General features: G+C 43.7%; 1 protein-coding gene across 5 annotated transcripts in view; it reads left to right on the top strand.

Moving 5' to 3' along the window:
• The window catches only part of RREB1 (ras responsive element binding protein 1), a 127,489-nt gene that overhangs the window by 80,031 nt on the left and 26,177 nt on the right, over positions 1-21,281 (top strand). For all 5 annotated transcript variants that reach the window (XM_071553293.1, XM_071553292.1, XM_071553294.1 and 2 more), the window contains 3 exons: positions 6,090-6,234; positions 7,562-7,701; positions 20,936-21,125. In XM_071553293.1, the coding sequence (XP_071409394.1) occupies positions 6,090-6,234; positions 7,562-7,701; positions 20,936-21,125 (475 nt within the window). The remainder of the gene's footprint in view (positions 1-6,089; positions 6,235-7,561; positions 7,702-20,935; positions 21,126-21,281) is intronic.

Raw genomic sequence — 21,281 nt, 5'->3', positions numbered from 1 at the left:
AAAGCAGGAGCTCCTGGTTTTGTTCATAATTCAGTGGGACCCGGAGCTGGGAGCAGCTGCATCTTGCAGTTGCCTCCTTCAAGATGCTTTGGCTGCTCATTTTAGCCTTGAGCCAGCCAGTCAAAACCTGCCCACGTTCTGGTTTTGGCATTGAAGCTGTAGGCTGCCCTGTTTTGAGACCTCCAGAAAGCTTATACAATCAACATGCAAATCCCCTTGGCATTAAGAAAATACATCAGTCCTTTCTGGGGATGTGGTAAAGACTGGGATGTGACCAGCAGGAGCTGCATGTTATTTCATCAGGACACTTTTTCCCCCTATTCTCATGATGAGTAACCTCCCATAGACACTGATCCAACACCATCCACAGGGAGAAAAAGGAATAAGGCACTTGAGTTCTGCATTTGCTTATTATTACAGAAGTCTCTTCTTCCATGTAAAGTATCAATGGGTTTACTTGCTGCTGTTCTGGTGCAATAGTCACCCTTCTGAAATCACTATGGGGTTGGAAACTTCCTCTGCCTGTGTGTCTTAAAAAAGGGGCAAAAAAAAAGGAAAAAAGCCCGGGGAATTCTTCTCTAGTATCATCTTCGTCATCCTGTTCATGTGACCCTGAGAGAGGAGAGGAAAGTGTGGCAGAAGAGGGGAAGTGGGAGGTGATTCTCAGGGAGAGGATGGAATGGAAGGCAGTCAAGTGCTTGAAAAATGTGATTTTGTTTGGAGGGCTGACTGGCACACAGACCTAGCACGGCTGGATCCTTTTGGCTCACCTGTGAAATTCCTTGTTCAAAGGGGAGGGAAGAGATTATGAGGAGAGCTTTTTCATGTACAGCTGTGCTGCAAAAAGCATAGTGTGTAGCAAGTTATTTCCTTTTCATGCATAGCAGTTCTTAAACATTAAGAGTTTAGTTCAGACGTGGATGAGACCATGTTTGGAAAATACTTAATTTCCACTTTTTATTTCGGGATTATTCTTTTCAAATTTTTCTGTTTCTCTGTCTGGTCTAATTTTAAATGGAGTTTCCACCACTTTCTCTGAGGTTAATCGAGGCTATCCAGCACTTACTGCAAAGGAGTCCTCTCTAATGTTGAGCTCAAATTTTTATCTCCTTCCTATCATCCTGTGTATCCCAGTTGCATTTCAGTGTTCCACCCTCAGTACTGTCCCAAGTGTATGTGTATTTGCATGCATGCTGGGGAGACTGATAACCACTATATGAGTTTCTGGGCTCTGCACCTTCCTGAGCTTCTCTGCTGTACTTGGATTGATCTGTAGGATGGCTCAGAGCCAAAATTCATTGATTTAAATTGGAAGAAAAGGAGCCAAGTTTCATGTGCTGTGGCTCTGGCTAAGCTGCACTAGTGGTCGCTTCTGAGCTGCTGGCACATGTTACTGTAACTTGTATCTGCAGCTGAATATGAGCATTTCTGTGCATGTCCTTATTTTGCCCTTCTTTGTTTGAACTACATTCTCACTTAAAGTGTTGAGTGTTTATCTTTATTTTTTGGAACTGATGAATGTCATATCATTTTCCTTTATCACTGTAAGATGCTGAAAGCCAGGCTGACTTATGAGCCTGTCTTTTGCATTCAGAGTATGCCAGTGTTGTCAGGCCAAAATATGTTGTTATAGTCACAATGGGAAAATAACTTCTAAGCACAGCTTTGTTCCTGTTCTTCTTGTATCTTGGCAGGCTAAAGGGAGGTTGAACATTTTCAGTGTTACATGTAAGATCTAATCAAGGCAAGCTCTTCTAAAGGAGGATAAGGCAACACAAATACTTCCCCATCCCCTTAATTATGGCCAGGAAACTTTTTAAGTAGAAGAAGCCTTGGTGAAGCGAGTGTGTAACTTTAAAAGAAAGGTTGTGGATGTGGATGTGACTTGGCATCTGCTGCAGTTCAACCCATGTTGAGTGATAAATGTTTTCTTGAGGCAGAATGACATCCATGTTGCAAAGTAAAAGGAGAGATGAAGATTGTGTCTATCCTTTGTACTCCTTGGCTCTGTCTTCCTGCTTATCTTGGGCTGTAGCTCTAGTAATCTTTTTCCTCTCCACCCTTAACTTGATGTAGTGAAACTTGCTTAACCTGCCAAAGGAACAACCTGCTGGCTGTAATGTGGGCAGGTTGCGACTTTCCTTGAGAACTCTGGAACCTGCTGCTTTGGTTTCAGATCTCTCTTTTTTCCCCTAATGATCACATGGAGAGAACTATCACAGCGGCTGTGATGTTTGACCTACACGTAAAAGTCAAAGGTGCAGTCAGGGTGTCTTCCTGTTTATAGCTCAATAGCTCAGGCTGCTTCCTTTCAAATGTGCAAAACTGAAGCATGAAGGGAATACCACATTCCTTTCTGTGGGTATGGATTCTGTTCTGGCTTTTAGGGCACGGCAAAAGTGGACATGTTGCAGGAAGGAGAACTGCAAGCTGGGGGCAGCCCAGACACAGCAAAGCCCCATTACTGTGGTGCTGCACCTGTGTTAGCAAGCCCTGTCTTAGTGGCACGCTTTGAGTGTTGTGTTCAGTTCTGGGCCCCTCAGTTCAGGAAAGAGATTGAGGGGCTTGAGTGGGTCCAGAGAAGAGCAACAAGGCTGGTGAAGGGACTGGAGCACAAGTGCTGTGGGGAGAGGCTGAGGGAGCTGGGGGTGTTTAGCCTGGAGAAGAGGAGGCTCAGAGGTGACCTCAGCACTGTCTAGAACTACCTGAAGGGCAGTTCTAGCCAGGTGGGGGTTGGTCTCTTCTCCCAGGCACTCAGCAACAGGACAAGGGGGCACGATGGGCTCAAGCTCTGCCAGGCGAAATTGAAGTTGGAGATAAGAAAAAAATTCTTTCCAGAGAGAGTAATCAGGCATTGGAATGGCCTGCTCAGAGAGGGGATGGATTCCCCATCCCTGGAGGTTTTTAAACTGAGATTGGTCGTGGCACTGAGTGCCATGATCTGGTAAAGGGACTGGAGTTGGACCAAGGGTTGGACTTGATGATTTCAGAGGTCTTTTCCAACCCAGTCGATTCTGTGATTCTGTGCCAGGCAGAAGTGCCAGGCTGGACTGACACTAACCTGAAGGTCTCTAGTTTTGCTTGTTGGTGTGCTCTGGATGTGCCATCACACCCCTCTCAAGTAGGAGCAGCTTCATCAAAACAAGCAGAGTTCAACAGGTGGACAAACAGCAAGAGGAAAGAACAAAGCCCTAAGGGGAAGCTGTTCTGCATAGGGAGCTGCTGAACAGGAGTTGTGCATACTTGTTAATGGCTGAAAAGAGACTTTAAAAGAAAATTGGAAGAAAATATCCTATACTTAATGCAGAGCAGGGTTGTTGTTGTTTGTTTGTTTGTTTGTTTTCTGGATGAATGTGATTTAACTTGACCTGTTTTGCTCACTAACTATCTGGAAAGCAACTGGCTGAGTAGTATTAGCTGTGTACCAGCCAAGCTGCCAGAGGGTTAAGCAGTTAGACCATGTGTGTGTGTCTGGGGAGGGAGGATAGACAGGCACATGCAAAAGCCTCTGCCTCACTTTCCAGAGATCACTGAAACTGGAAAGGAGTCAACCTTCTGAAAGAAAGGAGTCACCCTTACCAGAAAGAAATAAGAAAAACATTGACCAATAAACCACCTTCCAGGTTTTGCTTTGCCAGTGCAATTGAATGTACATTTTCTTGTTCCCAGGTGCTTTTTAAGTTTTATCTTCATTCACTGTAGACAGAAACCCCTTGAACAAATAACTCATTTCTTCTCCCTTACTTTTGTGTGAATACAGAAAATTGCTGGTTGTGCTGTTTTTTATCACCCATAAAAGAAGCTCTAGGTGGCATGAGAAGTTAGATCAGTGCCACAGGGGGAAAAAAAAAAGAAAATGAGGCAGTACAGTACCTATAGATGGCTTCCCTTCAGATTTTGTGAGACCAGGTAGCACTGGATTCATGTAGATAAATCAGCTGCTTTGGCACCTGTGGTGCCAAGGCTATGAAAGGGCCAAGGCAGGTGAGTGCAGGGCACTCTGGGACTGTCAGCACTTCAGCTTCTCCATGGGTTCTGACAGACCTGGAGAGAGCCAAACCCTCAGAGCTTCAGCCTTCCTTCAGCTCCCACCTGGGTGATCGGCAGGGAAAGAGGTCAGACCAATCTCTGTGATTCTGTGCCCAATCTGATGGACATATCTGCACGTAGATGTGACTGGTGGGTGTCACCAGCCTTTGTCCACTGTTTGTGTGACCAGTGAGGGTTACAATCTGGGGAAACCACGTTTTCTTTTTCCTCATGTGGACCTTGTTCTCAGAGCAGCCCCGGCCTTGATGGGTGGTGCTGAAAGCAGGCAGTAGCTGGTACGTGTGGTGATTTTGGCTTGAAGCTGTTCGTGTGTAACACCCTCAGAAACCTGGGTCCAGTTCGAGACAATAATTTAGATGCCTTCTTTTGTTCATTTTTTTAAAGGTTCAGAGGTTGCGAAAGGAGACATTTAAAAAAGCATTGTAGAATCATAGAATTGATTGGGTTGGAAAAGACCTCCGAGATCATCAAGTCCAACCCTTGGTCCAACTCCAGTCCCTTTGCCATATCATGGCACTCAGTGCCACGTCCAGTCTCAGTTTAAAAACCTCCAGGGATGGGGGATCCACCCCCTCTCTGGGCAGGCCATTCCAATGCCTGATTCCATCTTGTGTTACAAGACAGTCTTCTGAGCAGCTCCAGTGCAGTCTGCTCATGGGTCAGTTTGGTCCAATGTGTTATCTTGAAGCATCATGCCCTTGGCATCCAAAACTAAAACGGATTTTATGTCCTAACACCCAGGCAGTTATGAGGGCATGCAAGACTCATCTCGGTTGCAACATTCTGTCATGTCAGGACATGATAGCGTGCAGTCATGTAAAATGGTACAGTCCTGAGCCGAGTTGTGGATGTGACTTCTGAAAGATGTGCCCAAATGCTGTTAACATTGTCTCCCTCCTGTTTCTTTGAAGTCAGTCGCATGGTCAAATGGCCAACTCTCTCCTGCTCAAATTTCTAGCTATTAGAAGCCAAAATTTCCATTGTATCTGGGAGCTTATGTTTGATTTTTTTTCCCCCAAAAAGTACTATAGATTTGAGGTGAAGCTAAAGGACCTGCATTAAAAAACCCTTAAAATTTGAGCTTTCAGTTCTCAGAAAAAGAAGCATAGGAGCAATACCTTTCATCTAACTGAAGAGAACTAGACAACAGTGTCTTCCTCAGGTTGCAAATATGGAAATCCAATAGGCAGTCAGGTCAGGTATAATTCATGAGAGTGCTTCCTGAGCCATTTTGTCCCTCTCCTTTTTCCCCATGTCTTCGTGACAAGAAATAGTTGTTTTCCTGGGAAAGCAGGTTTGTGAACATGCCTTGGCAGTATGGAGTTTTGCAAGTTATACCTGTTGCAGTTTAACAGTGTCACCAGATATATCTTGACTTCAAAGCTGCAGCTGAAATTGGATGTTGGGGTGCACCATTGTGTAAAGGATGAGAAGGAAACAAATATATTTTAAGAAGCGTTGCTCTGATATTGGCATATGCAGACCCATTTGAGGTACGGTCTCACACTCTAAAAGGAGAGCCACTGAAGATGGGGTGCTTTTTTGCACTGAGAGAGCTGATGGCCACAAGGCTGGGAGGCTGGATATGTAGATTGTTCTGCAGTATTAGGGAGGACCAGGATGTGTAATATTGCTCTGCAGTATTAGGGAGGACCAGGATGTGTAATATTGCTCTGCAGTATTAGGGAGGACCAGGATGTATAAGATTGTTCTTCAGTATTATGGAGGACCAGGGCCTCTCATATGATGGGGACTGGGCACGGTGCTCATGGAGCTGGATGGTTGCAGGGCAGCTGCTGTGCTGTGGGTTGGGACACGGAGAAGACCTTCTGGGCTTCCTGCTGCAGCCCCACACAGTCCCAGGCACTGCAAAGGGCCTGGGCTGGATCATACCCTGCTGTTTTTCAAAAGTTCAGTCTGGTTTACGGGATATCTGATGGTATCCTTTAAAGGAAAAAAGTGGTGTGGGCATTTAAATTTACATGGACTTCCCTCCCTGATTTGCCTGCTGACAGTGTCTTCTTCCCCCTCCTGCTCAGGCACATGAAGATTCACGAGAAGGATCCGAACAGCACAGCGACCACAACTCCCCCCTCGCCGCTGAAGCGCCGGCGATTATCTTCGAAACGGAAGTTTAGTCACGATGCTGATCTGGACAGAGAGGAGAGGACACCTGCTAAAAAGGTTCTTTATGGGGCATGAAGCAAAAGATGTTCCTGGCTACCTCCTAAACTGTCAGCTGTTGAGTTCATGCACTCAGCATAGAAATATTAAAATGTGGTCTTGTTACAGCCCTGAGTTGCCATGCTCATCCTGTGTAGCCAACACAGTTGTCTGAGATAGAAATAATTCCATTTTTTAAAATCTTGTTTAAATTCTTGTTTAAATTTTTGGATCTGCTTATGATTTATAAATAGTTGATGCTGGATGACAAGAGGATGAACTACTCTTTGGCTGCTGCAGCTTTTCCCCTCACTTCTTTTTTCTTCACATTTAGTTCTTTGTAATCTTGCAGAATGGTGATTTAAACTTTTAAAAATACAATGTTTACTTCAAAAGCAGCAACAACTTAAGTCTGGTTTTGTCTTGATCTGGAGGGAAAAAAATCTGCAGTACGTTTCCCTTTTACAGTAGCATAATCCTGCATTATTGGGAGTTACAAGAGCAACCAGAAAATACTTATTTGAAGGCTACACATTTCCATTAGGGTTTTGTTTACTAAATATTTTAGTGCATTTCAGTTATTTGTACAAAATGTATGGTGTCTGCCAAACTTGACTCTTTCCACTTACTATCTCTAAATGACAAGCTAGTACAGTTCCATTTAGCACAGTATCCCTCATCAGAAAAAAATTCTTTACAGAGAGAGTGCTCAGGCATTGGAATGGGCTGCCCAGAGAGGAGGTGGATTTCCCATCCCTGGAGGTTTTTAAACGGAGATTGGCCGTGGCGCTGAGTGCCATGATCTGGTAAAGGGACTGGAGTTGGACCAAGGGTTGGACTTGATGATCTCAGAGGTCTTTTCCAACCCAGTCGATTCTGTGATTCTGTGCATGCCTTTCTCCCTGTAATCAGTAGAGAACTATAGAAAACATGAACAAGTTCATTGCTTTTCCCTGAACCACCTGACTTGGCAGTATCTCAGTGGCATAAATAATGCAGGCTGACAGCATCCTGAAGGGGGAGGAATGCTAGTTCAGTGGTATATAAACATACGGGCTTATAAATTGTTCAAATCACAGTTTCTCACTGGAACTGATCTACCTGTGACTCAGCTTCACACCTTATCTCCTTCCTACTCAGCGTCCTTTTCTGTCATGCATGTTCTTACATGTGTGCACACTGTCACATACCCTCTCTGCTGAGCAATGAGTCATTTCTGTTTGCTTGCAGCAAGGTTATGGTCAAAGCCCGCTACTTTGTTTTTAAAAGAAAGACTTTGAATGGATTGCAAGTTTGGTATGTTGCTTAAAATTTGGTCCAGTGAGGGTTTTTTTCCTTTTTTCTGAAGGTTGTCGAGGATGGTCACTCCGGTGAAGGGGATAAGAAGGCTGACGATGAAGTTTATCATTGTCCAGTGTGTTTCAAAGACTTTTTTTGCAAGTATGGGCTGGAGTCCCACATGGAAACACATCCAGATAATTCACTGAGGTAAGAAATAATACTAAGAGTGTCTCTCATCACCAGGTGGCCTGAAGGAGCTTTCTGGGGAGGAGCAGAAGCCTTTCATCCCCCTGCACTGTTAACTGCCCCCCTTTGTAGTTTTGAGCAGGTTTTTAAATGTTCTGCTTCATCTTGTGTTACCAGGGTGCTGTAGGGTTTAATTCTATTATTTTTTGCATATATAGGAAATCTTGGCAGTTAATAGCTGGAAATACTTCAGAAAAAATTAGAGTCCCCCTTCCTCCCCTTGAAACCCATCACTGTTGTTACATAAAACTGAAACGCCACCAGTCCAAATTTTAACAAGTTAAACGGAAAATGCTTAAAACATAAAGAAAAACTTGATAAAAGTATTCATGTATCAACTTATGAGCTTATTCTGTTTGGGGAGAAGGCAGCTGGATATTAAGAGGTTTTTTGTAAGTTCTGGGAGTGAAGATAGATGATTTTCTGGTTCAGACATTCAGTTAAATGTTTTATGCTTTTCTGCCTGTTGAGGTTAGCAAATGATGTGGATTTTGGCTTGAATCAACTCCTCTTAACAAGGAAAAATTAGTTATTAACTATTTGGAAAGGTGCTTGGATACTGTGTTTTAGTTCAAGTAATTGCCCCTGGGACTCCTGGTACTTTTTTATTTCCTGTTTTTTGCCCTAGAAAAATGTAGAGCCAGATACATGAAGATGTGAAAGAGCTATTTAAAGTCTAGTTTAAATATGTAGAAAAGATGCTCTTTTAGAAAAGGAGAGTGTTTGTTTGCAGAAGCTTGTCAGTGTTCTAAGCTTATTTTGGGACACTCGACTCTAATTCAGCATCTTGAAGTATCAACATCATGCACTCCTGAATACAGGTTCTTAATAGAATGGCATGGAGCAGAGACATCCCATTCTATTAAATGGGATTAATTCTATTAAATTTTTTTCTTTTCTTTCTTTTCTTTCTTTTTTTTTCCTTTCCTTTCTCCTTTTCCTTTCTTGCCTTTTCCTTTCTTGCCTTTTCTTTTTCTTAGGAACCCTCGGTAAATCCATGTAACATGTTTTTAAAGACATTGTAAGTGTTGCAATTATTGGGGAAAAGAATTGGAAAGCTTGATCCATCAAATAGTAGTTAATTAAATGTACTTCGCTGTTTCTGAGGTAAATGAAGTAAATCTTCATTATAGATCAAAACTGACACAGTGGTTCTCTGGTAAAAGCTTTGCAACCCACACAAAATGGAGTCTGAGACAATTTTGCCTTCATGCCTTAGAGAAGGTGGCTGTCATATTAGGCTTATCCTGGCATTACTCTTATTCTGAAGCTTCTGTGAAGATATGTCTTCTTTGCAAAGATGGACCAGAGGGAGAGGTGGATTCACTTGCTTTGAGTGATGGATGAAAGATAGGGGAATAGACACTCTTCTGGTTTGGCAGCTTTGCAGTCTCCTGCAGCAGGGCAGAAGGACACACTGGCTGTGCAAACATGCTGTACCTTCTCCCATAGTATTAAGAGACTTGCTTTTGGATAATATTCTTCTGAAATGGATTTTGCTACCCTTGATTGCATTGAACGACAGAGATTAGAATGCATCCCTAAATCGAAACCACAGTTGTCAAGCCCTGTGGGCATGATTTAAGGGTGGTGCTGAGTTGTTGGTCTTTATGGAATTGTCTAGGTCATGTAAGGGGGGGTTGTCACTTATTTGCTTGAGCAATTTAAGACATGTTAGTGGAGATAGGACAGCACAAGGGAGCCGTGGTTCTCCCTGGGCAGCTGCAGAATTCAAGTGCAACTTATCCTGCCCATCTGATTTAAAACACACCTTTTGTCCTAGTCTAGAAAGGTCAAATGACTTTGTCTGCTTGGCCCAACCTAACAGAAAATTCTCTGGTAAGCAGAGCAGTTTGAGTTGCTCTTAAAGTGACGGTTTCATCCCAAAGGAAATGGGTTAAAATCCTTGGCAGACAGGGGCTGTAATCCCCTGGCTCCCCGGGTTGTGCAAGACTAGCTGTAGGATTCAACAAGATAAGCAGAATGTGGCGTGCCATTCTCAGTCCTGAGTTCATGTGATTGAAATCTTTTTGGTCAGGCTTAAGGATGTTTTTTTGAGTGAAATAGGTGAAGAAAAGAGTATTTTGCTAGAGTATCAGAGCAGGAGGCATGTGTATACAGGTATGCTCGTGGTGGGGGAGCAGACTGTCAAATGCTAGAAGGAGTTCATCAAATCCTGTTGCTGCCTTATTGTAGAAGACAAGGGGAAAGAACTCTTGTTAAAGTTCAAACAAACGAAAAAGCACAGTAACTGTGTTATGAGCAAAGGGCAGGGAGCATAACACCCTCAGCCTCTTTTTATTGCCCATATTGTAAAAGTAGAGTCACTTGCTGGGGACCCGTGAGGCAAGTATCAGAATGTGTATCCCAGAGCCAGATGCTCTGGGGGCTGGTGGTTGGTTTGGAGCTGCTGCAATAGGTAGTCCAGCACAGACTGTCTTGTCATGACCAAAATTAAGTGATGCTTAATTTGCCTAGCTATGCCTTTCGTTGTAAGGACACAGGGCAAACATTCGAATCCTCTTTGCTCCCCCGGTAATTCCTAGGGGAACGATTGCAGAGCGGCTCTAAGTGCACCAGTGTGCGCTGCCGTGATGGTGGTACGCACCTCCCTTCAGGGATGCATCCTCAGCAGCGGCAAAGTGCCGGGATGGGCAGGAGCTTCTGCCTGGATTCTTTGTGGTCCTTTAATCCTGCCATTATAGAGCGATTGTGTAAATACAGCCTCTTGCCCCCAGAGCTGTCTGAGTCTGTCTGTCCCGGCCCCCCTCTGCTAAGCAGCAGAAAAGGTAAGGCTGTCTGGTAGACTCGGGATCAGTATGTGAGCAGCTAATTTACAGGGTGGGCCAATACCCTTCCACATACTGTCAAATGAACAACTTTAAATCACAGGGTTAGCTGTTCAAAGTCAGATGAAAAGAAACTCGTATTGCCTTCCCTGGTACTGCTTTTTCATGTAAAACCCTGAGCAGGGAGCACCTCATTGTTTACTTGCAGCAAAATAAACAATACTTAATCCACTGATTGTGTGAGAGGGGCTCCCGCTTGGGGAGAATATCTCTTGATTATGTAAAATCCTAAATCGTGCATCTTTGTCTCCTAATTACAGTAAGAACTGCCCTGCTCTTGGAAGCAATAATAGGGCCCTTTGTCCCACTGACAATGGGCTGTGGCACTGCATCTCCTTCATGGCATTACACCCCCTGGTCAGTCTCTGTCCCTTTGAAGCCCTGGGACCTGCACCCTAATTAGTGACATGAGCTGGCCCCAGCAAGATTCCTGCAGTCCCCGTTTGCAGTGGGAGGTGGCCTGGGGTGCTTTTCTGACCCCCTTGGCCTCTCTACCTGGATTTTTTAAAGAAGTCTGTTTCCCTGCAGCCGGGCCCTCAGGACACCGTCTGTTTTGTTGGGTTTGTGTCTGAGTGTTGATATAATTAGCAGAGCGCTGAAACGCTGTGCAGCCAATAGGGAAAATGAGAAAGCTCTCGGAGCAGAGTAAGTTCCCTGGAAAGTTTTCTGGCGGAGTGTTGCTGTCAAACGTGGTGATGTGCTTGTGCAGGTCACCTGACTGACAGCTCTAAGCAACATTCTCCTCTTTCCTTTGGCAAGTACCGTGGAACAGGCTTAAAGCAAAACATGTTGCTTTTAAAACAAAAAAGTGTGTGCACTATAAAATTCCTCTGTTGTGTTTTGCTGTAACCAGAGCATACCCTTTATATTTCCTTTCCTTCTCCTCCAGGAAGTTTTATACAGTACTCTGTACCAAGAGCTAAAGGGTTTTTAATTTTTACTTCCTCACAGCAGCAAGGAGACATTTATGCTGCCTCATGCCTGTGTATCTTCTGAGAAGAGCAGTGAGGGAGGTGGTGATAGTGTTGCAGTAACCTCCTTTCTTAGAAATTATGTTCGTGTTTGGACATCAGTTCTTAGCAAGGATAGTTGTGCAGTTTGAACATGGTAAAGGTCTGGCTCTTAACGAACATTATGGAGACTTTCTGATCACATTTGGTTCAGTGTGGCTTTGCCTTCAGTTACAGGATTTGGTTTTGCTGTATTTTTATAGGAGATGAGAAATAAACAGACATTGCAGAGTGTGAAAGACACTGTCTGCCTAAGTCATTGAGCTGACCTGGTGACCATAACCAGTGGATGCCTGTTGCCATGAATGGATTCAGGGCAGATTAAGTTTTTTGACCTTTTACAAAGCATGTCCAAACAGTGATATAATATATTAAAGTTTGTAACTTGCCAAATCCCAGGCACTTTTTCACAAGGACAGCAAAAGCAGCTCTCTTCCCCCAGGGTAATGTGCTTCTGTAAAACCTCCAAACAAAGAAAACCAAAAGCCATTCACAGCTCTTCAAAAAAGCCTACCCAAGTTTTTTGAATGTTCTAGAGGTTGAACACCACCATGGAAAGCTCTTGTTTTGAACAGCTAGATCGGTAATGGGCACAGCAACAGAAGAGCTCAGGCCCTGGAAGAGAAAGTGTCAGGACACTGTGACCATTGGTACCTATGCTGGTTTGTCTCTAGTTTTAACAGAGTAACCACTGTGCGATCTTGGTTTCTGAAGACACTCACGGGTGGAAAATGTGCCCTAGTTACCTGGCTTCACCGAGATGGACTGCACAACTTGAATGCCCTAGGAAAGGTCTGCTGGGCTCTCTGGGTAAATTGTTTCACAAGATGTCACGTGGGGTTTGCAATTCAGTCGGGCTGGTCACCAGGTTTCCCTCTTTGCCAGCACACCCGCATTCTTCAGTGCATTGTGGCAGGTGGTGGGAGGCTGCCAAGCACCTGGGCCAGGGTTCCAATCTTAAATCATTTTAGTCAATGCACATGAGCAGGCCCATTTAAGTGAAGACAAAAGGAAGTGGATCTTGAGTGAAATTTATTTCAGCTACTTAGAATATTGAATATTTATTGCCCTGTTACTGTTCGTCAGAGCTGTTCCACACACTGGTTTTGAGGAGATAAAATAGCCAAGAAAAGAAATTAATGTAAATTTAAAATGAAAGGAGATTATTTCAGTCACTAGCACCAGCAGAAAAAACTAGTACAAGAGTAAGTTGTTTAGGAACCCAGCAGTGTGACTGACTACAAGTACATTGTAGAGGATGTTAAAAGAAAAAGGAAACAACCAGAAGTAGACCCTTAAGTTTCATTGATGTTTTTGCTAATAGCTGTTTAAGCATGTTTAGTAAATTCACTTTCTACCTTTTCTCTCCTTACCTAATAGGGGATAATCCTGCTGGTTTCATTTTTGTGAAACATACTGCCTTCTACATGTGGCCAGCCTTTTGTGGGAACAGGGTGTTAGTGACATTGCAAACTTCAAAGAGTGAAGGTGTTTGAAAACAAATGTTGTTTGCAATTTATATTACTGTAAGACAAAACTATGGGTTCAGGGTGGGGAGAGGAGGTTTTTTCCTGGTAGTTGATGCTGCTGTTACTGGAAGCAACTTGAAGCACAAATGACAAGTCATCTTCATTCAGCATTGTGAAATTATATACTGCTTTTCCGTCTCTGTCACAACTGTTAGTGTAGTGTGCACATAGCCTCATTCCTTGTTAGCACTTCAAAATGAGAAACACTGAGCTATTTTAATGAAGCTGGATAATTCTGGAGGTTCTATCCTACTCAATTGTTGAGAGAGATGGACGGCACTCCAGCAAATACATGTTCATGGACCTGCTTGACCTCTGGTTTTGCATATTATGCTTTCACCCTGATACTTCCCTTCTTAGTCATTCTTTGAGATTGTACCAGCAAGGATAGTTTAGGCAGGAACTGTGCTGGAGTTCCTAACAGAGTCAGTGCCACAAAACTTGTTGCAGCCAAGGGTGGAGATGACAAGGGTCAGTTGTTTGGTGCTGCTGATTTGGCTGACCCTCCTGTTCTGCTTTGCTCTCAAGCTCTTTGCTCAGTATCATGCTGATAGGAACTAGGAACCAAATCCCACTCTCCTGTTGGCAGTAGTTTTAGTGCAGGAGCAATTCCATGAGACAGCTGATGGCGATGAAATCCAGCTCTGGTAAATGCTATGACCAAAAATATGCTGTGGTACAATGCAACTCTTGTTAAGGCAGAGGAGAGGGTATGCAAGCAAACTGGTGAAGGCATCCTTTTACTGAGCAAATGGAGAAGTAGAATCAGTGGGTTGAGCATCTGTCTGTGTGCTGGCTTTGCAGAAGCAGAGCAGAACTGCACTTGAAGTGCTTTCTGAAGTTTCCGTTCAGAAAAGAGAGATGTGAAACATCTGAAGAGCAGTGCGAGTCCAACCCTGGCCTAGAAGTGGTCAGCTCACATCAGGGAGCTCATTGTGTGAGGAGACTGGGAATCCAGAGCAGCCAGATAAACATATCGGATAGTGAATGGACACAGGGAGTGATGCTCTCATGTGAAACTCTGTGGTGTGTCACATGGTGTTGAATAGCTTAGCTCGGCTGCAAGAATAGAAAGTGGGTAAATGCAAAGCTGACTGTAGAGGAAAGCTGCTTGTAAAAGGGCATACAGGAGGGAAAAAGGCTGAGCCAAAAGAGTCTATTAGCATGCCTGCCTGATCCTAAGGACCAGGATTGGTTTATACACAGGCTCTCTCATACCGTGTCAGTGGACATGTCTGCATGCTGAGCATATCTTACCTGTGAATGTAGGTAAGGGCAAGGGTGTGTAGTCCAGATCCAGCTGCACCTACTTGTGAGCCCTGTTATGATCAGTGTGTGGTTATAGGATAGAGAAGCACCTGTAGATGTAGTTCTCCTTATGTTAATTGTGAAAAATAGTGGTTTTTTAAAACATGATAGACTCATAGATTTTTTTTAACTCTTTAATTTTAAAATTTAATTTTAAAATTACACAAGTACTTGGCTCAAGTATTTGAAAGGTATTGGAAGGTAGGAAGAGCTCTCCATTTCTTGCACTGAAAGAATACCAGAAGGTTCACTTGAGTTTGTGTGCACAAATAGTCACTGTCATTCTGGATGCTGTGCTGCTTCCAATTTTGGTATCTGTAAAAAGTCATTATGAGAAAATGATTACTTTCTGCAAGTGTCTGCAGGCCATCTCCCATTTTCCCTCTATTTTTAATTAGTTGCATGTTAGTTCTGTTGAAGTGAATGGTAAAGTAAGTTACCATTCCACTGGGGCAGAGGTGTTTAAATCTGGAACTGTTGAAGTGTCGCTGGTAAATGCAATTCATTACAGTGTTGGGAAGAAGTGAAATCTTTTTGCCTGAATTTTCTTTGCTCACACACAAAGAAAGTTAAAACCTGACACAGGATGGCTTGTGCCTTTTTATTAAACTTTATAGCCATCCATTTCACTCAAGTTACTCTGACTGTGGTAGTCAGGATGCACTGGTAGGGACCCTGGCTCTGCAGCATGCTGACAAATTTCTGAAGCACGACATCACCCTGGTTTATATCGGGGCTGTCCTGGCGATACTTTTCTCGCCTGGACCACAGTGCAGCTGTAGGAATGCACATAACGCTGTGCATCCCTCTATTAATAGCAGGGTTGGTGCAGGGGTTCAGCCTTTGCTGCACCCAAGGGTGGCTTCTTTGAGGGAGAGGATTAGAAAGAGCGACAGAACACAATGGCAGCAAAGTCAGGCAGCCAGTGGGGAGGTGGCAGGGGGGAAAAGTCAAAGGAAAGTCCCGCCTTTGTTGTGTATGCGAAGCAGCGTGCAGTGAACTTCTGGCGAGCTGTGTCCGTCCCCTTGTGCACAAGGGAAGGGCAGGGGAGGGGAGGGAGCCTCTCCATCCCGTCGCGCCTGGCAGGGAGTTGCCTCCTGGTGCTGCTGTGCCGCTTGCGGTTTCAGCACAGACCCCATAGCGCTGGGCGAGGTCGAGATGGGACAGCAGCAGGTCCTTCGGGGTCAGACACGCTATGATCCTGGGGTGGAATTAGGCAGGAATGGTCATTACAGGACAGTAGGAGGACCCACAGGGATCCCTGGGGAGGGAGGCAGGAGCAGGGTTTGCAGCACTGCTGCTTTTCCATCACTCATCTACAGCAAGTGGGAGAGATTAGTGCAGCTGTTGGATGTTATTTCCCAGGGCCCTGGGTGTGGAGGCCAGGAAGGGTTGTTTTTTTTCTAATCCAAAGGAGATGAGTATCTGGACCTGGGTGGGGTTGCACAGGAGCAGAAACCAATTTGCTCTTTCTCCTCTCTGTGCCTTCCCCGTGCCCCAGAAGAAGCGAAAGAGAAACAAAGGAATCCTTTTCTGGAGGAGGATATATCTATAACCTGCTAGTTTTTCTTTCATAGGTGGTGAAAACCCTGGTGTTTAAAACCACCCCTAATTCATCTCCCCCTCAATGCCAGTGCAGGGCTGGGAGCCTGTTCCCATCCCCAGTGCAAACATGACTCAACAGCAGGGAATCACCCATCTCTCTCCTCTGCTCAGTTGAATTATTTTTAGGTCAGCATGAATTTTCTTTGCTCATGAGACCCACATTAATTCTGCAAATAACCTGAGGCAGAAAGGGGAATAATCATGACTAAGATAGAAATATATACTGTACATATTAGGGATTTTAGTGGGAGGAGTTAGATGACTTCATAACTTAATTGTGTGTTAATGACTTCTGTCTCAGGATATGTTTCATTCTTGTTTTGTTTTCCTTGCTTCTGTTTGTGGAAGTTGCTAAAAAACACAATCAGGAAAGGAACAAAGTGGTACCAGGCTTTTTGTTTTAGATAAGACCTAGAAATTAACACTGTTTTTCTTTGTTGACATCCACAACATGAGCAACTTTGTCTTAGTGAGCTGCATGGGTGAAAACTTCAGTGTTTAGTCTGCTCTTGTGTGGTTTCAGAACTGTAAGTAGAAAAATGGAAAATGTCACTTTCCCACCACCAGTCTCAGGTAATGCAGAGCAGAGTGTTTAATTTCTTGGTAACATAATGATGGATATAAATATTTGGCTTTTGCACCTTGACTACTGAAATATAAAATTTAGAAGGATTGAATGGTTGTCTGCATTAGTCTTAACCAAAATGAAGACTGATTAATTTCCTTAAAATGTGGCTCTGCATTTCCTTTCTAAAATGTCTTTCCATTTCTTAAAGAAGAAAAGCTGTTTCCTCTGCTGACAAATTAGACTTGTCTCAGAGGAGAGTCTAATGCAAGGCAACAGTCACTACTTATGTAAACTTTTCTTACAGAGGTGCCACTTGTCAAAAATATAACAAATCCTGCCCTTACCTTTTGAACAAGCTTCACAAAGCACTGACTATTCCTTACAGCCTGTCAAAATGCTTTTATATACTAATTAGCATTATAGATTTCAAGAATACTAACTTACTATAGTAGAAAGCTTTTTAATGGTGTGTTTTTACACAGAAGCCTTGTTTGCATTTGAAGAAAAAAAAAGGTTCACTGGTGTAGTAATAATTAAACAGACTTGCCTAGTGTGATAATGTGGCCTGAGCACCAAGGGAAGCCTGGTCGTTGCACTGTTATATTTTGGTTCTGCTTTTGTGTTTTAGTAGTTCTGTTTTTCTTACCTTCTTGCTTTGTACACCTCTGCCAGCGAGCCAGGGCCCTGTTGTTACACTGGCAGTGTACAGGTATGAGTGACTGAAACATAAAGGCAATTGAAAATTAAGCTCGTTTTCAACTGCTAAAAGCAGTTTTTTTCCTTTCTGCTTAAAATTGAATCTCTGTGCTTGGAACCAAACAGCTTAAGCAGGATGAAATGTTCATGCCAGCTAGGATTCTTTTGCTTGTCCTTCTTAGAAGACTGTGGGTTTGGATTTAAAAATATTGTCAGCATGGACACCACCTAAAGATGAAAAATAGTACTGATGACAAAACAAAGAAATTAATGGTTAGACTTCCTTAGAAAAAGATGATGCTTCCATTTAGGCATAGCAGTTTATTTTGTTTTAAATTAGCACAAACCTTAGTCAATGCAGCATGATGCTTGCCTTAACCAGTTAGGTTGTGACACTTAGTACCTGTGAGTTTTTATTGAAAGTGCTATGGGTCCTTGTCTGCATCTGCATTGCTAATTGTCTTCAAAACTCCAGTCATGTCATTGTGACAAATTCAGACTCCCTTCCTAGTTGAGGTAATGGGAAGAAACTCAGAAAGAACACACACAAGTGTGAAAAAAACGTCGTGCAGACACCTGGGCAAGCAAGGTGTATGTTCTAAATAGCTTGAATCTGCAGCAAGCCCAAGTGAGGTCTTCAGAGTACAAAGGATCCTCTGAGCTGGTGCACGGTGACACCCCTCAGCATCAGAAGCAGCTTTACAATGACCTCCCTTGTCCTTGGCAAGTGCCATGGGCACAAGGTGTCCACCAGGCTGCCTGCTTGCCCAGGAACACTGCCTGGAGAGGCTGTTCCACATGTCTCTCAGGGAGGGCTTTTCTCAGGCTGTTTTCATTCCAGATCTCCAAACTGGATGCCTGTACAGGTGTGCCTGGACCACAGAGAAGGGCAGGGCACCCACTGGTCCCATTCCATGCTCCAGCTCCTCTGTGGTTCTATAGGCTGTGCCACCAGGGCACTGTGCATTTATATGCCCTGAGAGCCTGTGTCTTGAGATGAGAGGCGTGATTTATCTGGATGTTTCTTTCAGCCAGGTGCTTCTGAAAGGAAAAAGAGCTTAATCCTTTTCCCAGCTTCTCTTTTTGCTTACTGCTTCTTCACCCACAGCAAGGAAAATAAAAGATTAAGGAAGAAAGAGAAGAATACAGAGGGGTGTTTCATTCTATGCTTTATAAACGAAAGTATATATTCCTTTTTTCAAGATACATTACATTTATTTGGGGGGAGGGGAGGTGGTTCCCTTTGCATGGAAACCACCGTTTTTAAATTGCAAATTTTTACTGTCCTGAGGCGTAGCAGTGGATACAGGTGTACTGTGAAGGACTTTCACACGGGTATCTACTCTGAAAGATTAACTCTCAAGTGCAGCTTCTGGTGGGAGCCCTGCATAAACTAGTGCTTAACATCAACATGTTGCACAGCCAGTGGAGGTGAGGGAATGCGAGATTGATGAGGCACAAGTGGCCAAGAAGCACTGGCTCCTGCTCTGCCCAAATCTTCGGGGTACAGTGGTGGGACCCAGCTCCCTCAGGAACTGTGGTGCCTTCAGTGGTAGCTGTGCCTGCCTCATCATGCACAAGGGGATGCACCTGCTGCATTGGGTTGCTGGACCAGAGGAGGCCAGGTACATTGGGAACCCTGGAGGTACCTCAGGCTGCCCAGGATGTGGGGACCTGTGTCCCTCTGCAGAACTGCCAGCGGTGCCTCCTGATAGTGCAGCATTGCTTCCAAAGCCTCATCAAATGCTGATGTTCCAGGAGGAACATTATATAAGCACTGCTTGCTTTCACACAAAGCATTTTCATCACCTCTAAAAAAGAGTTTATTTCAGTAGCCTACAAGTTCTTCAGGGGACTGTTCTAACCCTTTCATGCCCTCCTTCCCCCAGCGGTTTTGGTGGTTGTGTGTGTTTTTGTTTTCACTGAAGATGAAAGCTTTGCATCACAGAATAGGCACTGCCAAGTGAGCTGGAGGAGAGCCGTAGATCGTGATGCTGGAGAAGTACTACATGTTGGCATTTCCCCACCACCACCAGAGATTGTTGTCACATTTAGCATACCTCTTTAAGTAAACATTAGCTTTGTAAATGGCATCGGTTCGGTATTTAATGGAATGCAGGAACTATGCTGGCAATAATTGTGAAGGTAGGATGTAAGTGAATTGACAGGAGAGTTAAGGCAGATTAAAACTTCAGCGGATAATAATGTCCAAGCCTTCTGGGTACTGTGATAACAAAGACCGTGTTATATACACTTCACACTTGCTTCTTTCACCACTTGGGGACTGTGAGTCTTGTTGCTTTGTGAGTGTCTTGGTTATCTCTTCATTTTCAGGGAATAAAAAAACGGCTGTGGGAGTTTATGTAGTGATAAAAAGAACAACAATGGAAGTTTGTTGAGGACAGGACAGGGAGGGAGTGGTTTCAGGATTTTCTCAAAGTAATTTCTAATTGCAGGATGTTTTTTTAATGAGTAGGCACATGTCCTTTTCCTTGATGCAGAGAGCAAAGACTGTGGGGAGAACTAAGACAGGGGTAGGTGTGAAAAAACTGCTAGTGCCTGTAATATTCTCACTGACAAAATCTGACTGTTTCACATTCACTGGTGTTTGCTTCTGTGAAACCCATGCTTTGATTTGAAGCTGGACCTGTGCTCAGTGAAACTGTGTGTCACGAGTTGAATGCAGAGTGAACATGACCTGTCATGCTGCAGAGCTCCAATTCCAGATATTTAAAAGGCAATACATGTTGGCCAGATGTTGCTGCGTGGCCCTTACTGCCTCCAGCACAGCTTTGTTTGTTTAATGCAATGTTTAATGTGAGAAACCTCTGTTTAGCCGAATTTGGGATTTGAGAACTGAAGGAAAACAAGAAATCACAGCAATAAAGTGTGGATAGGAAAAGACATCACTTCTGCATTTTTCTTCAAGGCACAGTGTCTGTGAAGGAGGTGTAAGAGTGTCAGAAGTGTCGAACCTGTTTCAGGTCTTCCTCCTCTGACCTTTCTCTCCTTCTTGTTTTCCTTTTAAAACAGTGTATTTCTCGTAACAGCTTTGGGAAAAAAATCAGTGGAAGTTCATGAAAAATCACTGTGAGGAAGAGTCATACATATAAATATTTGAGTGGTATGCCATATAGTGTGTTTTAAGCAGTGGTTATAAAAGGTGCTATTTATACATTTGCAGCTGCTTGCTACTTAGGTCAGATTTAGCATCTCCTGGTCACTGATTTTTAAAAAATGTTGTTTATTTTAGTAGTCCTTTTTAGTAAAAGATTAAATGGTATAAAGCCATTAAAATATTTTTGATTGTACAGTGGGAAGGTTGTCAGAAGGCTGTAGTCCCAACTGCCATTTTGCTGCCTGCCCTTGTAGGTTTGTCAGTTCTCATGTGTTATATTCTTTAAACTTCCAGTGAACTTGTCAGCCAGAAACTGGTAGAAAGTGACTGTGACCAAAATGGCCTTTTTGTGGTGATGGGTTTTTGATGCGCTGTGGCTTTTTTTTTGCATTTAGCAGGTTCTTGATATCTTGGGACAAAAGGAAAGAGGGTGTCCTAATGCAAGAACAATGCTAGTTCTTAGTCTTGCAGCCGTCAGTAAGTCAGTTGTATTTTATTCCTTTTCTTTCCAGGTGTGATATCTGTTGCATTACCTTTCGAACTCACCGGGGCTTACTGCGCCATAATGCAGTTATCCACAAGCAGCTTCCCAGAGATCCCATGGGAAAGCCTTTCATCCAGAACAACCCTTCGATTCCAGCAGGCTTCCACGACTTGGGATTCACGGACTTCTCCTGTAGGAAGTTTCCTCGCATTTCTCAGGTACTCTCTGTTCCTCATGGCATAAGATACCAGCTGCTACAGCACATGTCTCATGAAGTCATTGAGGGATTTGTCCTTGATGAGGCAGAGACTGCATGGAGAATATTTTGTGGAAAGCACATTACCACTCTTTGTGTGGGCTTCAAACACTTTCTA

Source organism: Pithys albifrons, chromosome 4, assembly GCF_047495875.1.
Source record: "Pithys albifrons albifrons isolate INPA30051 chromosome 4, PitAlb_v1, whole genome shotgun sequence".
NCBI classification, from domain to species: Eukaryota; Metazoa; Chordata; class Aves; order Passeriformes; family Thamnophilidae; genus Pithys; species Pithys albifrons.
Note: the sequence above shows the minus strand (reverse complement) of the source record. Positions and strands in the feature narration are given on the sequence as shown.